This window comes from Abrus precatorius, unplaced genomic scaffold (genome assembly GCF_003935025.1).
Source record: "Abrus precatorius isolate BTA unplaced genomic scaffold, Abrus_2018 Scaffold7, whole genome shotgun sequence".
NCBI classification, from domain to species: Eukaryota; Viridiplantae; Streptophyta; class Magnoliopsida; order Fabales; family Fabaceae; genus Abrus; species Abrus precatorius.
Window position 1 is genome coordinate 21,515,261 of NW_020874417.1, and position 17,009 is coordinate 21,532,269.

Here is a 17,009-nt window from a genome sequence, read left to right on the forward strand (position 1 = left end):
GGTTTACAGATGGCCTGGAGTATGGGCTTGTAGTCTTTCTCTTCCAAATAGCTGAATGTGGTAAAATCAAGCTGTCCAGCTCGCCTCTCCACTAGAGGTATGTTCAGAACCCTTTGAATGTTGGATGGGGAGAAATCAATTTCCACACCTCGCACCATGGTGTGTCTGAGGGCCAGCTGGTCTCCTTTCACCTTCATTGCATTAGCATAAAATTCTTGGGTGATCTCCTTCCACCCATTTTCGGCACAAGTGGAAAATAGATCACAACTCCGTCTCTGAATTTCTTCTTGAAACTGAGTGTAAGTGCCCTCCTGGATCTCAAAATTACGATCCTGCACTATCTACCTTCGCAGGATGTTGGTTCTGAAGTATTCTTCATGAGCTAAGGATCAAAACTTCGGGTCATGGGCAGGAGGGGGTCTAGATGATGAAGCTTCAGAAGTTCTGGCTCTCTTGGTTCTAAGGGTGGTCTTCTTGGGTGTATTGGCCATGTTGCTGCTGGAAAATAAAGAGAAATAGTGAGTTGGTTATAGAAAGAGGCAGGTACAAGCATTAAATTTGACTTTATCATATTCACAATTTAAGTGGATGTCAAAGTGTGCACTATGAGGTTTTGTGCTGCCAAAGTTTTCACTGTGCAGAACCACTCTGGATACAGGGCAACAAACAATTGATGCAAAAAGGTTAAATCAAATCAGTTCAAAAGGGCAGACTTGACAAGAAATAATGTGTAAAACAACTGATGCATGTGTGGTGGCAAATATGCTATACATATGCAGTAAAGAACATGGCAAAATGACGATCATGTCACACAGTAATCACTCTAGAACCTAGTCCTACAAGTATTATGCAGCAGATTTCAAAAAAATGACTAGGCTAAGCATATGGATGAAGGTTCAAAGTGATTATTCATGCTTCAGAAATTGTACACATGGACAGGGCATATTTGTGGACATGAGAGCAACCATTCTCAATGTGCAAAGCACTAAAAATGAGGTGTATGCAGTGTATGATCATGTAGATTTTCAGCAACATGAAAAAGGTGCTCAAGGGTGATTGAATGTGTATAGTAAAAGTACAGCAATGATAACAAGCTATCACATTCAAAACAACAAAGAATCCCTAAATATCACACTGTGGTGGGGGAAATGCAGACAAAATGGTTACTTGTGTTCATGGCAATTATCACTATAGGTCTTATTTGCTACCAAAACAACTAGGATAACACAAGGGAACTGTGTAATTAGTTGTGAATTCAGGAAATGCATCAAAAATTTAAAATTACACATCCTAGTTGAACTATGTTAAACATTAGCATAGCAGAACACTCAAAGTGAAAACTCTTGCAAATGGGAGTGGTTACTCTTAAGGCAGCACTTCTCAATTCAACAAAACAATCAAATGAAGTGCCCCCTTCATTCTTCAATCACCTAAACATCCAAGTAATAACTGGTGCAATTTAACAATTTAAGTCCAAAAGTTCCAAATTCAGAACATCCAAAGCGAGTACTCTGGGCGCACAAGGCAACTATCCTAGGGTTTAAAATGGCCAAAGTTCAGCAATTAAATGGTTCCATTAAGACTCAAACGCAGAAATACTTATGGAATTACAAATTAAACCATACAATTACAGTTCAGGAGATTGCGAATTTGAAATCCCTAATTTCATAGCAAGGAACCCTAATTCCAGAAATTGAAAGTTAAGAATTACCTGAATTGGATGTGCAAGTTGCGAAAAAGATGTAAGTAAACTGAACCTTTGGTGCGAGAATTCAAATACGAATGAGAGAAGGGGGAATTTGTGAATAGAAGTGAGAGACATTCAGAAATGGGGTGAGAGTGTGTGAGAGAGTGAGCACTATATATATATATGGCCATAGTGGTTACTCTCAACAATTAATAGTGAACACGCGCACAAGGTTTTGGTGCATATGAGCTGGGCGTGTTCACTCTGCTTTTAAGAGTGAACACTCCAGAGGCATCTAAGTTCAAAAATAGGAACGAGCCTGCGCGTGTTTACTGTTAACTTTACAAGAGTAAACACTATAGAGGCTTCCAAGGTCAAAGTGAGTAACAAGCTCTGCGCGTGTTTACTGTCAACTTTTCAAGAGTAAACACTCTAGAGGCTTCACCCTGGTCGATGTGCTAAAGTTGTTGGGCGTGTTTACTATGACTTTTTAAGAGTAAACATGCGCATCACCTTGGGCTTACATGCAATGAAAGTAATCACTATTAAATGTGAGAGTGCTCACTACAGAGAGTGAATATGCAAGTTAGAATTGAAAGTGATTACTTTTGTTCAGGAAAGTGCTTACTTTTAGGATGATCTTTTGTTTTCTTACCAAGTGGATTGCCTTAAGCCTAAAAAATATTTACCATCCTACTGCATCCAAACTTCTTGGACTTTGTGCAGCATTTAGCCCCCACAATCACAATCTCACTCTGCAAATATAGGAATTATGCAGAAAAAACCATGTTAGTTGATGCAACAAGGTACCAAGATAAGGAAGTATCAAAATAGAGAGGCTCAAATGTAAGACCAGCATTTCTTGTAGAAAATAACTAAAATTCCTAAGATCATTGTGAGTTGCCTCTCACACAGCGCTTCTTTAACGTCACTAGCTTGACGCATAAAGTGGATTACTCAGACCATAGGTTGTAGGAGAGATTTGTGCATGGTGAGTGCAGTTCAATCTCCTCAACTTCCTCCAAGGTAACTGAATTTTGCAAGAATGGCTTCAACCGATGTCCATTCGCTATAAAGCTTTTACTAGTGGAGTCACTTATGATTTCTACTGCACCATGGGAAAATACCTTTGTAACAGTGAAGGGTCCAAGCTACCTTGATTTGAGCTTTCCAGGCATGAGTTTAAAATGAGAATTAAACAAAAGAACCTTTTGACCAACGTAGAACTCTTTACTTGAAATCTTCTTGTCATGGTATTGTTTGGTCTTTTCCTTGTAAATTCTTGAGTTCTCATAGGCCTCAAGACGTAGCTCCTCCAACTCTTGCAGCTGTAATTTCCTCTACTCTCCAGCTGAGTCATAATGGATATTGCAAGTCTTTACTGCCCAATAAGCTTTGTGTTCCACCTTAACTGGCAGATGGCAGACTTTTCCATAGACCACCCTGTATGGTGACATTCCTAAGGGTGTCTTAAATGCTGTTCTATGTGCCCACAAGGCATCATCAAGCCTACGGCTCCAATCTTTTTCTATGGGACTGCACTACTCTCTCAAGTATTTTCTTGATTTCCCTATTGGAGAGCTCAACCTACCCATTTGTTTGTGGGTGGTAGGCAATGAAACTTTGTGTACAACTCCATATTTCTTCAACAAGACATCCATAGTCCTATTGCAGAAGTGACTTCCTTGATCACTAATAATGGCTCTAGGGATTCCAAACCTACAAAACAAGTTGCTACGGACGAAATCTACAACAACTTTAGCATTATTAGTCCTGGTGGCTTTAGCTTCCACCCATTTTGAGACATAATCAACAAGAAGAAGTATATACAAAAAACCAAAAGAGGAAGGGAATGGTCCCATAAAATCAATACCCCAAACATTAAAGATGTCACAGTACAGGATGGGTTGCTGGGGCATCTCCTGTCTCCAAGTAATTACTCCGCCTGCTCTTTGGCATCTTTCACAAGTGGAATATGCTTGCCATGAATCCTTGAAAATAGAAAGCCAATACAGTCCTGCATCCAATACTTTTCTTGCAGTCCTCTGGGGTCCTTGATGACCTCCTACAGCTGAGGCATGACAAAACTGCAGTATGGATGGGATCTCTTCATCAGGCACACATCTCCTAATGACTTGGTCACTGCAGAATTTCCATAAATAAGGGTCATCCCAAACATAGTGTTTGGCATCACTCCTTATCTTATCCTTTTTAGCTTTTGGTGCCCCTGCTGGAAAAACTCCTGCAGTAAGAAAATTAACAATGTCAGCATATAACTCTAAGAGTTGTTCATCAGGAAAGTCATCTAAGATTGGAATAGGGTTAGGAACTCCCTCTATCCTGCTCAGGTGGTTAGCTACCAGATTTTGAGTTCCGCTCCTATCCTTGATCTCCAGATCAAACTCTTGAAGTAGAAGCATCCATCTTATAAGCTGAGGCTTAGAATCTATCTTTTTTTAGTAAATACTTCAAAGCAGAATGATAAGTAAAAACCATAACTTTTGACCCTAACAGATATGATCTAAACTTGTCCAGTGCAAAAACGATGGCCAACAATTCTTTTTCAGTTGTGGTGTAATTACATTGTACTGGATCCAAAGTTCTAGAAGCATAATAAATGATGTGAGGAAACTTACCAACCCGCTGTGTCAATGCAGCCCCCACTGCAAAATTGGATGCATCACACATTAATTCAAATGGTGTGGTCCAATCTAGAGGTTGGATGATGGGTGTGATAATTAGGGCTTCCTTAAGCATATTAAACGCTTCTTTGCACTTTTCATCAAAATTGAACTCAGCCTCCTTTTGTAAAAGCTTAGACAGGGGAATGACAATTTTGGAGAAGTTCTTAATGAATCTCTTGTAGAACCCTGCATGGCCAAGAAAAGCACGAACCTCTCAAACACAAGAGGAGTAAGGCAGTTGTGCAATAACATCAAGTTTTGCGGGATCTACTTCAATTCCCTTTTCAGAAATGATATGGCCTAATACTACACCTTGCTCTACTATGAAATGACATTTTTCAAAATTCAGTACAAGGTTAGTATCAATGCATCTTTTCAAAACTTTTTCTAAATTAACCAAACATGCAGAAAAAGATGGGCCATATACAGTGAAATCATCCATAAAGACTTCTATGCAATGCTCCACTAAATCAGAAAAAAATACTGAGCATGCATCTTTGAAATGTGCCTGGAGCATTGCACAAGCCAAACAACATTCTCCTATAGGCAAAAGTGCCAAAAGGACATGTAAAAGTGGTTTTTTCCTGCTCTTCAGGTGCTATGCAAATTTGAAAATAACCGGAAAAACCATCAAGGAAACAATAGTGAGACTTACCTGCCAACCTTTCCAACATCTGATCAATGAAAGGCAATAGGAAGTGATCCTTCCGGGTTGCTTGGTTAAGCCTCCTGTAGTCTATACAGACTCTCCAACTGTTCTGGACTTTGGTGGATATCAACTCATCTTTTTCATTCTTCACCACAGTGAATCCAGATTTCTTGGGAACCACTTGGATTGGGCTGACCCAATTGCTATTGGATATAGGGTAGATAATCCCAGCTTGCAACAACCTTGTGACTTCCTTCTTCACCACGTCTAAAATGATGGGATTTACCCTCCTCTGAGGCTGTCTCACTGGTTTAGCACCTTCCTCCAATAATATTCTGTGTATGCAAAGAGAGGGTCTGATTCTAGGAATATCAGCAAGAGTCCATCCTATAGCCTTCTTGTGCCTCCTTATCACTCCTAGGAGCTCCTCCAGTTGATCAATATTCAGCTTGGTGGAGATTATCACTAGAAGCTTCTCATTTTCTTCTAAATAGGCATATTTCATATGTTCTGGCAATGGTTTAAGCTCCAATGTGGGAGGCTGCTCCACAGAGGGGAGTGACTTGGCACTTTCAGTAGAAAAAATTTCTGCAACATTCAAGTCAAAGGGGTTAGATTCAATTGTACTTGCTACACCCAAAAACATCACATTCTTCCCCTATTAAATTTCCAATTTCCTCAATACTAGAAGTTACAGAATTCACATTCAAAAAGTTAGAAATACAATTATCACATACAGAAGAATTATTACAGTATTCACAAATGGAATTGTCTATAAAATCAGAAAAATTAAGAGCAAAATCCTCTCCTAAAAATTCAGAAAATTGATCATCTATCAAATCATCCAACAAATTAATTTGGAAAAAAGAGTGTTCTTCCCATGGATGCTTCATGGCATCCAAAATGTTGAAGCGCACAATGCTGTCTCCAAACTCCATAGTGAGCGTACCAGCATGCACATCAATTTTTGTTCTTGCGGTCTTTAAGAACGGTCTTCTCAAAATGATTGGTGCAGCACCCTTCACTAATTCTCCCTCTTGCATGTCCAAAATGTAAAAGTCGGCTGGGAAGATGAGATCATTCACTCTGACTAATACATCTTCAACAATCCCAGCTGGGTTAGTTATGCTTCTGTTGGCTAACTGAATAACCACACCTGTAGGCTGCAGAGGGCCAAGAGACAGTGAAGTAAAAATGGACAATGACATTACATTTATAGATGCTCCTAAATCTAGCATGGCATTCTCAATCCTATTATTACCAATAATGCATGGAATAGTGAATGTTCCAGGGTCCTTACATTTCTCAGGCATTGTGAACCATTTTACCTTCTCATTACCTTTAAGATGCCTCCTTTGGGTACATAGGTCTTTCAAGAACTTGGCGTACTTGGGTATTTGCTTGATTGCATCTAGTAGAGGTATGTTCACCTCTACCTTTCGGAAGGTCTCAAAAATCTCTTTCTCAGTCTCTTCAATCTTTTTGCTTGGCTGGATAACTCTCTGAGGAAATGGGAGAGGAATTGGCCTTTCAAAATTTTCTGCCACCTTTGGTTGGGTAGGTGTGGGTTCTAGTTGTTCTTGAATCTCTTCCTCTCCATTTTGACCAATTGAAGCTGGAGCACAGCTTAGGTCTTCTTTCTCTTTGGACACTGTGGGCTCTTGCATCACTTTTTCAGACCTCAGAGTGATTGCACTCACATTTTTAGGGTTTGCTACAGTTTGTGCAAAGAGGTTTCCTGAACCTTGAGATTGCATCTAGTTCAAAGATGAGGCTAGCTGTCCCATTTGATTCTCCAAAGTCTTGATACTAGCCTCGGTTCTTTGTTAGAAAGTGATGTTGTTCATGGTCAATTGCTTCATGAGCTCCTCCAGTGATGGTTCATTTTTCTGTGATGCATTTGGTTGTGAGGAAGATGGTTGGTGATGGTGCTGGGCTTGTTGTGGTTGATGTTGAGATTGATGGGATCTATTTGGGCCAGCATGATGTGCTTGATATTGAGTGCCTTACTGCTGGTTAAGCTGTTGAGAATTGTTCCCCCATCTCAAATTTGGATGGTTCCTCCAGCTTGGGTTATATCTATTGGAAGATAAATCCCAATTAGGCTGTTGCTGCGAATTTGGAAAAGGAAATTTATTAGTATAAATATTTGCAGCATAAGCTTGAGGATTACCTTCTAGAGTGTCAGACTCTTGCAGTGTAGGGCAGCTATCAGTGTAATGGTCTGTAGCTGAGCAAATGCCACACAGCATGGCTGGAATGGGTGGTGGAGGAGGTGAAGATGCAACAGCACTCTTTTGCATGGAAGCCAATTGCTTCACCATAGATGCCAATTCATCAAGCTTGTGTTCTATCATACTAGACTCAGCAACTTGGACTTCACTCACATTTCTGGTAACACAAGAATTTGGCCTTGTTGCAAATTGTTGTGAGTTGGTAGCCATGTTCTCAATCAAGTTCCGGACTGCAATTGGAGTTTTGTCAACCAATGCCCCTCTACGTGCGGCGTCTATCATGCTTCGATCCATAGGGTGCAGTCCCTCATAAAAGTATTATATCAACAATTGATCACTAATTTGGTGATGGGGGCAGCTAGCACATAGTCACTTGAATCTTTCCCAATATTCATAAAGAGTTTCTCTTTCAAGCTGTCTTATTCCACATATTTCCTTTCTTATGGATGCAGCTCTTGATGCTGGGAAAAATTTCTCTAGGAAAAGTCTCTTCAAGTTGTCCCAACTAGCAATAGATCCAGGAAGGAGGTAGTAGAGCCAATCCTTGGCTGCATCCATCAGAGAGAACGGAAAATCCTTTAATTTGACATGCTCCTCAGGCACACCTTGTGGCCTCATGGTTGAACAAACAATATGGAACTCCTTGAGGTGCTTGTGCGGATCCTCACCTGCAAGGCCATGAAATCTTGGCAACAAGTGTATTAGTCCAGTTTTTAGAACAAAAGGAGCATCAATGTCAGGATACTGTATGCATAAAGTTTGATATGTTACATCCGGTGCAGCCAGTTCCTTTAATGTTCTTTCATTGTCAGCCATTTTTTCAAATTCAAATTCTAAAGAATAAGGTGATGAATAGATAGATGAAGGAGATGAAGATTCCTCAAAATGTTCAAAACTATGTCTATTTAATCTAATGCTACTATGAAATGTCCTATCAATTTCTGGGTCAATTGGATACAAGTCTCCAGGATTTGATCTGGTCATGCACTAGAAACTGACTATGAGGAATGAAAAGAAGTAAGCTAAATGAAACAGCAAAAATGCAGAAAAATTCAGATGACAATTATGCAGAAAACTAGTGTCTATGTGCAGTAAAATGAAGCATTAACACTAAACAGCAAAACTGAAAGAAGTGGCAAACATATGGCACGAAAGTATGCAACACACTAGCACAAATTCTGCAGAATTATGCAGCAAAAACAAAACAAAGTGCAGGAAAATTCAAAACAGAACACTAAAACAGAGCAACTAACAAGTTCAATGCAAAATGAACACCAAAGTTCCCGGCAACAGCGCCAATTTGATGAACGCAAAATTTTCATTTCATTTGCAAAAAGATTTGTCATCAACCTTCATCAAAATATGCAGAAAAATTTATAGTGTCTAGGGTGCAAACCTAGGTTGTCTCCGATGACTTTAGTTTGTAACATACATTGAACATGTTGTAAACATTTACTATGAAAGCAATAAAAACAAGGGGGTTTTATGTGATTCCAATTTTAATGTAAAGGCAAGTGATGAAATTAATGAATCCAATAAATAAAATGTGCAATCCTTAGTTTGTTCATGTAATTCTATCCCTATCCCTTTCAAGATTCAATAATTTTCCTCTTCCTCTGAATTAGGGTAACTCAAAAAGCATGAATTAACCTTAAAGTCCCGTATGAATTAAGCAATTTACATGGGCTCCAACCCTTTTCCCTAAGATTACGCAACCTTAGAAATTAACTTAGGATTAAGCAAACCAAGTTAAGAATTTCATTAACATGAATTAGGATTAATTAAGCAATGTTCCCCTCATTCAAACATTAATTCAATTCAAGAGTTGGGGAATATAAATTCATGAAGAAAAGAGAATTATATTGACATTCATACCCAGGAATTCAAGAATACATGAACTCACTAAGGATTACAAGAAAGTTTAGCCCTCTATGAGGATGGGTCTTACAAAATTAAGATGAAAGATAAAAGAATTCAATGACATCAATGCAAGAATTAAAGAAAAGTGAAGGGAAATTGTAAATCAAACCCTAAGATTGCCCTTGGCTGTTACCCGAGGATCCTAAGCTCTGCAAAATGCTCCCAAAGTGGCAAAAGAATCTAAAATTATGCAAAGGATTCGTACCCTAATTTCTAAAAATCCATATATACTAAGTCTGACATGGCCCCATAGTGATCACTCTGTAAACAAGAGTGTTTACACGCAACAACTTTAGATTTTTCCCTTTCTGGAGTGATTACTCTCCCTTCTGAGAGTAAACACGCGCAAAGCACTTCCTTCTAGGTGTCTCTAGAGTGATTACTCTCACTTCTGAGAGTGTTTACGCGTAGGGACTTGGGGTCTGGGGCTTCTGGTGTGATCACTCTAATATCTAAAAGTGGTTACTCTGGCCTATCCCTTGAAATCAGCTCCCTGGTGTGATTACTCTGGTATCTGAGAGTGGTTACTCTCAGTTCATATTTTTCCAAAGAGCCAAAAATTCATGAAATTTGTCTAGAATTTTCTGCACAATTATTCAAATGATCAAAATTGCAAAATATATTCACAAAAATTAATGGAAATAACACAAAAATTAAGAAAGCTATTGTTTTTTACCTAAATGAGATTTTAATGTTATTTACAATCTCTAAGTCTATTTTTTTCTATTAAAAGTTTATAAAAACCAAATAAAATATCTATAAAGTGTGGATTCCTTAGTAGTCAGAGGTCAGAATAACCGAAAATACAAAATCAAAACATTGATTTGTAACAAACCCAATTTATTCAAATAACTAGAAAATGATAAAAACTCTAAAAATAAAGCATATGACAACTTAAAATATGTACATTAGTGGCGGTGTAGTGGCAATGGTGGTGAAGGGAGGAAGGTCACCCATGATAACTGCTCTAAGATAGGGGGCATCGACTGTAGAAGTGTCATAAATCTGGTCAGGAGTTGTTCCCAGCTTCTTTCCAATATTCAGCATCATGGTCTCTATCAGGGTAAGCATTTCCTTCTGATTCCCATGCAAAGCTTCATGCCTCAAGGCAATGTTCTTCACCTGGTCTCTCATCTTCATAGGGGTTACTTTCCTGTATTCAGCTAGGAGAGATATGCCTGGATTAATGTTCTTCTTTGGGGAGAACAACTCCTTGATCATAACTGTGGTAATAGGATGAGCTACTCTGACCCTTTGCTAGTAGTCTCCCATGTTTACCCTAACATCTTGGCAGAGCATGGTGAAATGAAGGGGAAGCCCAGGGAATCTCTCTACCTGGCTAAGATGTCCATGATGGCGTTGCTAATGACATCACCAACATGGATGGGCATGCCAATGAGGATGACATAAATGAGCTTTGCCCTCTTCACTGCTAAGGTGGATGAGTGGCGTACTAACATGAAGGAGCTGAGGAGAAAGATGCTCCAAACTTTAGCTAGTGGGAGAAGGTGGTTGGTGGTCAAGTTCTTTGGTTAGAGTTTCGTATCAAACTCCCAATTTTCTCTAGCTTTGCAGATTGTTTGGAGGATTGACTTGTAGTCTTTTTTTTCTAGGTAGCTGAAGGTGGTGAAGTCCAACTACTCAGCCTGCCTCTCCACAAGTGGTATGTTTTGGATCCTTTGAATCTTAGAGGGGGAGAAGTCAATTTCCACCTCCCTTACCATGGTGTTCCTATAGGGGAGTTGGTCTCTGTTCATCCTAATAGCATTGGCGTAGAATTCTTGGGTGATCTCCTTCCACCTATTCCCAGCACATGATGTGAAGAGGTCCCAGCCTCTCTTCTAGATCTCCTCCTAAAATTGAGGGTAGCTGCCCTCTTGGATCTTAAAATTGCAGTCCTGCACAATTTGTCTTCTCACTATATTAGCCTTGAAATAGTTCTCGTGGCCTATTGACCTGAACCTAAGGTCATGTGCAGGTGTGGGTCTAGAGGATGAAGCTTCGATAATCCTAGCCCTTTTGGTCTTTGGAGTGTTTCTGGGTGTACAGGGAGCGCTAATTTTCAAAATTGTGTAAAGGCACTGCGCGTGTTTACTATGGTTCATGATAGTACGCGCACTCATATTAGCCCAAAAAGGCCTCTATGTATTTACTTTCATCAGTGAAAGTAAACAATACAAAGAGTGCCTACCCTTTGTAATTCTCATTGCTGCACGTGTTTACTATGGTTCATGAAAGTAAAAGTAAACACGCGCACTCAATTTAGCTCAAATACCTTGAAAGTAACTACTATCAGCAATGAAAGTGATCACTACAGAGAGCAAAAATGCATACCTAGACTGAGAGTAGCTACTATGGTTATGGAAAGTGATTGCCTTTATGACAAACTCTCATTTTCTCCATCAAGGTGGTTACCTTAAGCTATGACAGGGTTCACTCTCCTACTGCACTTGATCTTTTCTTGAATTTATGCAGAAATTGGGTCTAAAATTTGTATTCTCCCTCTGCAAAATTTAGAATTATGCAGAAACACATGTTAAATACCAAAGTAAATGCAAAATATAGTGTTTATGTAGAAAAATTCATGAAATAGCGAAAACTCAAATTTAAGACCAATGTTAAATACAGAAAACTAATTAAAAACTTCTAAGAAAATTGTGAGTTACCTGTTATATAGCGCTTCTTTAACGTCACTAGCTTAATGTATAGACTTGATTACTCAGAACAAGGGTGGAGGTTGAAGTTTAGGATAGGGGTCTGCAGATTTATCTCCTCAACTTCCTCCAGGGGGACTAAATTTTGTAGAAAGCACTTCAAGCTATGGCCATTCACCATGAAGCTTTTGCTAGTAGAATCACTCTTGATTTCCACTACACCATTAGGCAATACTTTTGTAACTGTGAATGGATTGATCCACCTTGAACAAAGCTTCCTAGGCATGAATTTGAGGTGAGAATTAAAAAAGAGAACCTTTTGACCAACACAAAATTCCTTCCTAACTATCAATTTGTCATGGTATTTCTTGGTTCTTTCCTTATAAATCCTTGAATTCTCATAGGCCTCTAAACATAGTTCCTCTAATTCTTATAATTGCAACTTTTTCTGCTCTCTAGCTGAGTCATAATGCAGATTGCAAGTCCTCACAACCCAATTAGCCTTATATTCAATCTCTACTGGCAGATGACATGCCTTGCCATAGACATCTTAAATCCAAATAAATCCAAATAAAGTAAACCCACTGGGGAAATAATCTAAATTTAACTATCTTTCTAAATAAAATACTTAAAAAATACTTTCAAAGATTTTCTCATATTTTACATTATTTACACTTTAATTTTTATATTTTATATTAATCGCAAAAAGGTCCTTGTCCCTAATTTGGTAAGTCTCAAATTGTCCAGTATGTCTTCCATGTGTGCAAGGTCATTAATTCATGTCTAAATATGGTCCCAGTTATTTTCGTGGTCCTACCACACATGTGTTAAAGTTTCTTGCATTTCCAAGGTATTTGTGGTCCAAGTCCATGGTATTTTTATATTTTTAGGTTCAATCTTTCAAATTTATTCTTTCAAAGTTTGTTCTCATCATTTGTCCATGTAGTCCATAGATCCAAATATGTCCATAAGTCCAAGGGTCTTCATCATGGTCACTTTCCATTCTTAATCCATCTCCTTTTAGAAGTTTCTTTCATAAATATTTAAAAATACTTTAGAAATTCATTTTGATTTCCAAAATAATTTTAATCCAAAAGAAGATTTTCGTACAATTAACCACATAACAAGCAAAGTCATCATCAAATACAATGCACTTTGTGGTTCTTAGTGATTTTTATGCATTTACTTATTTCAATCAAAATTTTAATCATGGATTCATCAACACACAATTTCAATCACAACCAAAAGGGTTAAGGCCCCTGACTCAAAACCATTTAAACAAGGTATTCCCCTTGATTATGAAAAGTACCCTCCCCCTTTACTTGGTACTTTTGGGTTGATCTTGCCTTGATCTTTGGGTGATCCTCCTCCTCTTCCCTTTTTACTTTATTTCACCTCTTGGAAGTGAGTATCTCCTTCCTTGGCCTCCTACTTCATCAAGTGCCAAGGAAGTTGGGGGCTTGGTGTATTATATAGGGTATCTTGGTGGATTATGTGGGGTATCTTGGTGTTTTTGGTCGGGTTAAAGGTTTGATTCAAGATCCTTATGGTGAGGTATTGGGTGATCTAACTTGTGGAGTTCATGTAAAGTATTTGAGATGAACTTGGATGTGTATAGCGAGAATTGAGATGAAGAAGTAAAGAGCTCTTGGGTTGCATGAGAATTGGTGTGAAGGGTCTTTTTTTACTTCTTGCATGGCTTTATATAGAAAATCTCTTAATGTTGGCCTACCCTCGTGCATCTCACAGTTCCACCCTCTCTCTCACAAGTCTTGGTTTTCAATTTTGGTTCCTTTTTGGCTTATTCGATAAGCCTACCCATATGCACATTTGTAAATGTCCAAAATTGTCCTTTCATGATAGTTTTGTACTTCTAGTTAGATTTTAACCTTCCTAGTTCCATTTCAACCATTCCAATTACTTTTTGAAACCTATTTAGTTTAAATTCAATAGCCATGGTTATGGTCTAATTAGATCCATTGGATGAGGATTAGTCCACAAATCATTCATCATTAGCCTTATCTTCTAAAAATGCTCACTTTGTTGTTTTGGCTTGATTTCAATGGCTCTTATGGAATATGCTCATCCAGTTGGGATTAAGGCATAAATGACCTTATCTCTTAATTGTGATTAGTTTCACATGGCTCTAATAGGTCACATGACTCTTTACTATTCCTAACCCACTTTCTTTCATGTACACTTGATTTTTGGGCCTCTTTTGGGCGATTTTTGGGTAATTTATGTACTTGATCTTTCGGTTTCATACTTGCACGTCCATAAGCTCTACACATGGGCCATCTATCATAAAAATTTCATAATTTATCTCCTTCATTTGCTTGTCCAAAATAGGCCTCCATTCTAGGTGTTTCTAGCGGTATTGTGGTCATTTTGGTCAAATTTTACAATTTTATTTATTTTCCATTTTTGGATCTTTCTAAATTTCTTATAATTCATATAAAAATATTTTAGATAGTCTAAAATGTTAAATAATTTTTTTTAGGTTTTTATTTCTTTTTTATATTACTCGATTATTTATCAATCGGACTTGTTTCGGTAAATTTTATTAAGAAAAATTCTAGTTTTCAAATTTCTATGTACTACTTACTTCTAATTAAATAAGGTTAACATAATCCAAAATCATTTATAAAATGAGGAAAAATTTGGGGTGTTACACTACAAATTTGAAAATAACCAAAAAAATCATCTAAAAAGCAATAATGAGACTTGCTAGCCAACCTTTCTAGCATTTGGTCGATGAAGGGTAAAGGAAAGTGGTCCTTCCTTGTTGCTTGGTTCAGTTTCCTATAGTCTATGAAGACTCTTCAGATGTTCTGGACTCTGGTGGATATCAACTCATCCTTCTTATTCTTCACCACAGTAAGTCCAGACTTCTTTGAAACCACTTGGACCGAGCTGACCCAAGTGCTATTTGAGATTGGATAGATGATCCCAGCTTGAAGTAGCTTGGTGAATTCCATCTTCACCACATCTAATATGATAGGATTCATCCTTCTTTGAGGTTACCTCACTGGTTTAGCTCCTTCTTCCAATAAAATTCTATGCATGTACATGGAGGGGCTAATACGAGGAATTTCAGTAAGTGTCCATCCTATAGCTCTCTTATGCCTTTTGATCACTTTTAACAACTTCTTCTCTTGATTGCCATCAAGCTTGGTTGAAATAACAATCGCGAGCCTCTCTTTTGCTTCCAAATAAGCATATTTCAAATGCTCAGGTAGGGGCTTCAACTCCAATGTGGGAAGTTGTTTCATAGAGGGAAGTGATTTAACACTTCCATTTGTTAAAATCTCCACAACATTTAAATCATAAAGGTTAGATTCAACTGTACTTGTTGTACTCATGGCATCACATTCTAACCCTATGGATTTTTCAGTCTCATTAACATCAAAAAGTTGTAGAATTATCATTCAAACAATTAAACTTTTCAATACAGACATCACACAAAGGGGAATTATCACAAGATTCACAAATAAAAGTATCTGTACAACGAGAAAAATCAAGTGTTCCTTTCTAAAAACTCAGACAAATTAGTCAGACAACATACTGTCTCCAAACTCCATTATGTTGAAGCAGACAACACTGTCTCCAAACTCCATTATGAGTGTTCCAGTGTGCACATCGATCTTCGTTCTTGCAGTCTTCAAGAATGGTCTTCCCAAAATGATTGGTGTAGCGCTATTCATTGACTCTTCTTCTTGCATGTTAAGGATGTTAAAATCAGTTAAAAAAATGAGGTCATTCACCCACACTAACACATCCTCAACAAGTCCAGCTGGATGTGTTGTGTTCCTATTGGTCAACTGAATAATTACACTTGTGGACTGCAAAGGGCCAAGAGACAAAGAGGTAAAAATGGACAAAAGCATAACGTTAATAGATGCTTCTAAATCTAACATAGCATTATCAATTATGTTATTACCAATAGTGCATGGAATAGTAAATGTTCCTAGATCTTTACACTTTTCAGGCATTGTTGTCCTCTGTTTCTCAAATAATGCAAAAACATTTCTACCCATATTTACCCTTTCATTACCTTTTAAACGTCTTCTATTGGTACACAAATCTTTCAAGAATTTGGCGTATCTAGGCATTTGCTTGATTGCATCTAACAAAGGTATATTAACTTCCACCTTCTTAAAGGTTTCCATAATTTCCTTGTCGGTCTCTTCGAATTTCTTGTTGGGCTGGATGGCTCGTTGAGGAAATGGGAGAGGAATTGCTTTTTCAGCATTTTCTGCAACACTTGGTTTATGTGGGATTTAAGTAAGTGTAGGTTCTAAGGTATTTTCCTCTACATTTTCATCAACTGCAGCTAAAGTACAGCTGGTATCTTCCTTCTCCTTTGGTTGTTTAGGTCCTTGCATCACTCTTCCAGATCTCAAGGTAATTGTACTCACATTCCTTGGGTTTACCACAATTTGTGCAGAGAGATTTTCTGAGCCTTGAGATTAAATTTGGTTCAGGGAAGAAACCAATTGTCCCATTTGATTCTCCAGAGTTTTGATGCTAGCTTCTGTCATATACTGGAAGGTGATGTTGTTCATCGTCATTTGCTTCATAAGCTCTTCTAATGATGGTTCACACTTTTGAGGTGCAATGGCTTATGAGGAAGATGATGGCTGGTGTTGTTGGGCTTGTTGTAATTGGTATGATTTGCTTGATCCAGCATTGTGTGATTGGTAATGGGTGTTATATTGTTAGTTGTGCTGCTATGGAGTATTTCTCCATCTCAAGTTTGGATGGTTTCTCGAACCAAGATTATATTTATTTGAAGACAAGTTCCAATTTGTTTGTTGCTGCGACTGTTGGAAAGGAAATTTGTTAGTGTAAATATTTGTAACATAAGCTTAGGGGTTACCTTCCAAAGTGTTAGACTCTTGCAATGTAGGATAGCTATCTGTATAATGATCCATAGTTAAGCATATTCCACAAAGCATGGCTGGAGTTGGTAGTGGTGGAGATACAGATGCAACAACATTCTTTTGTATTGAAGCCAATTTTGCAGAATTGTGCAACAAAAATAGAGCAAAAATACAAAAAATTAAGGATGCAAAATTCTTAAGCTATTTATGCAAAATGTAATGCTCACAAAATGCAGAAACAGCAAAAATATATACCAATATGCAGAATTAATCTATCAACTACAAAGTTATACCAACT

The 17,009-nt window shown here is 38.0% G+C and overlaps 1 protein-coding gene across 1 annotated transcript; it reads right to left on the reverse strand.

The window, feature by feature from the left end:
* Positions 1 to 14,848: 14,848 nt before the first annotated feature.
* On the reverse strand, positions 14,849 to 16,762 carry LOC113871611. The gene is made up of 4 exons (XM_027508706.1): positions 16,708 to 16,762; positions 15,593 to 16,083; positions 15,394 to 15,487; positions 14,849 to 15,207 (listed from the first exon to the last, which is right to left on the reverse strand). The coding sequence occupies exons 1-4, from the start codon at positions 16,760 to 16,762 to the stop codon at positions 14,849 to 14,851; spliced, it is 999 nt and encodes a 332-aa protein (XP_027364507.1).
* Between the last annotated feature and the right edge of the window lie 247 nt (positions 16,763 to 17,009).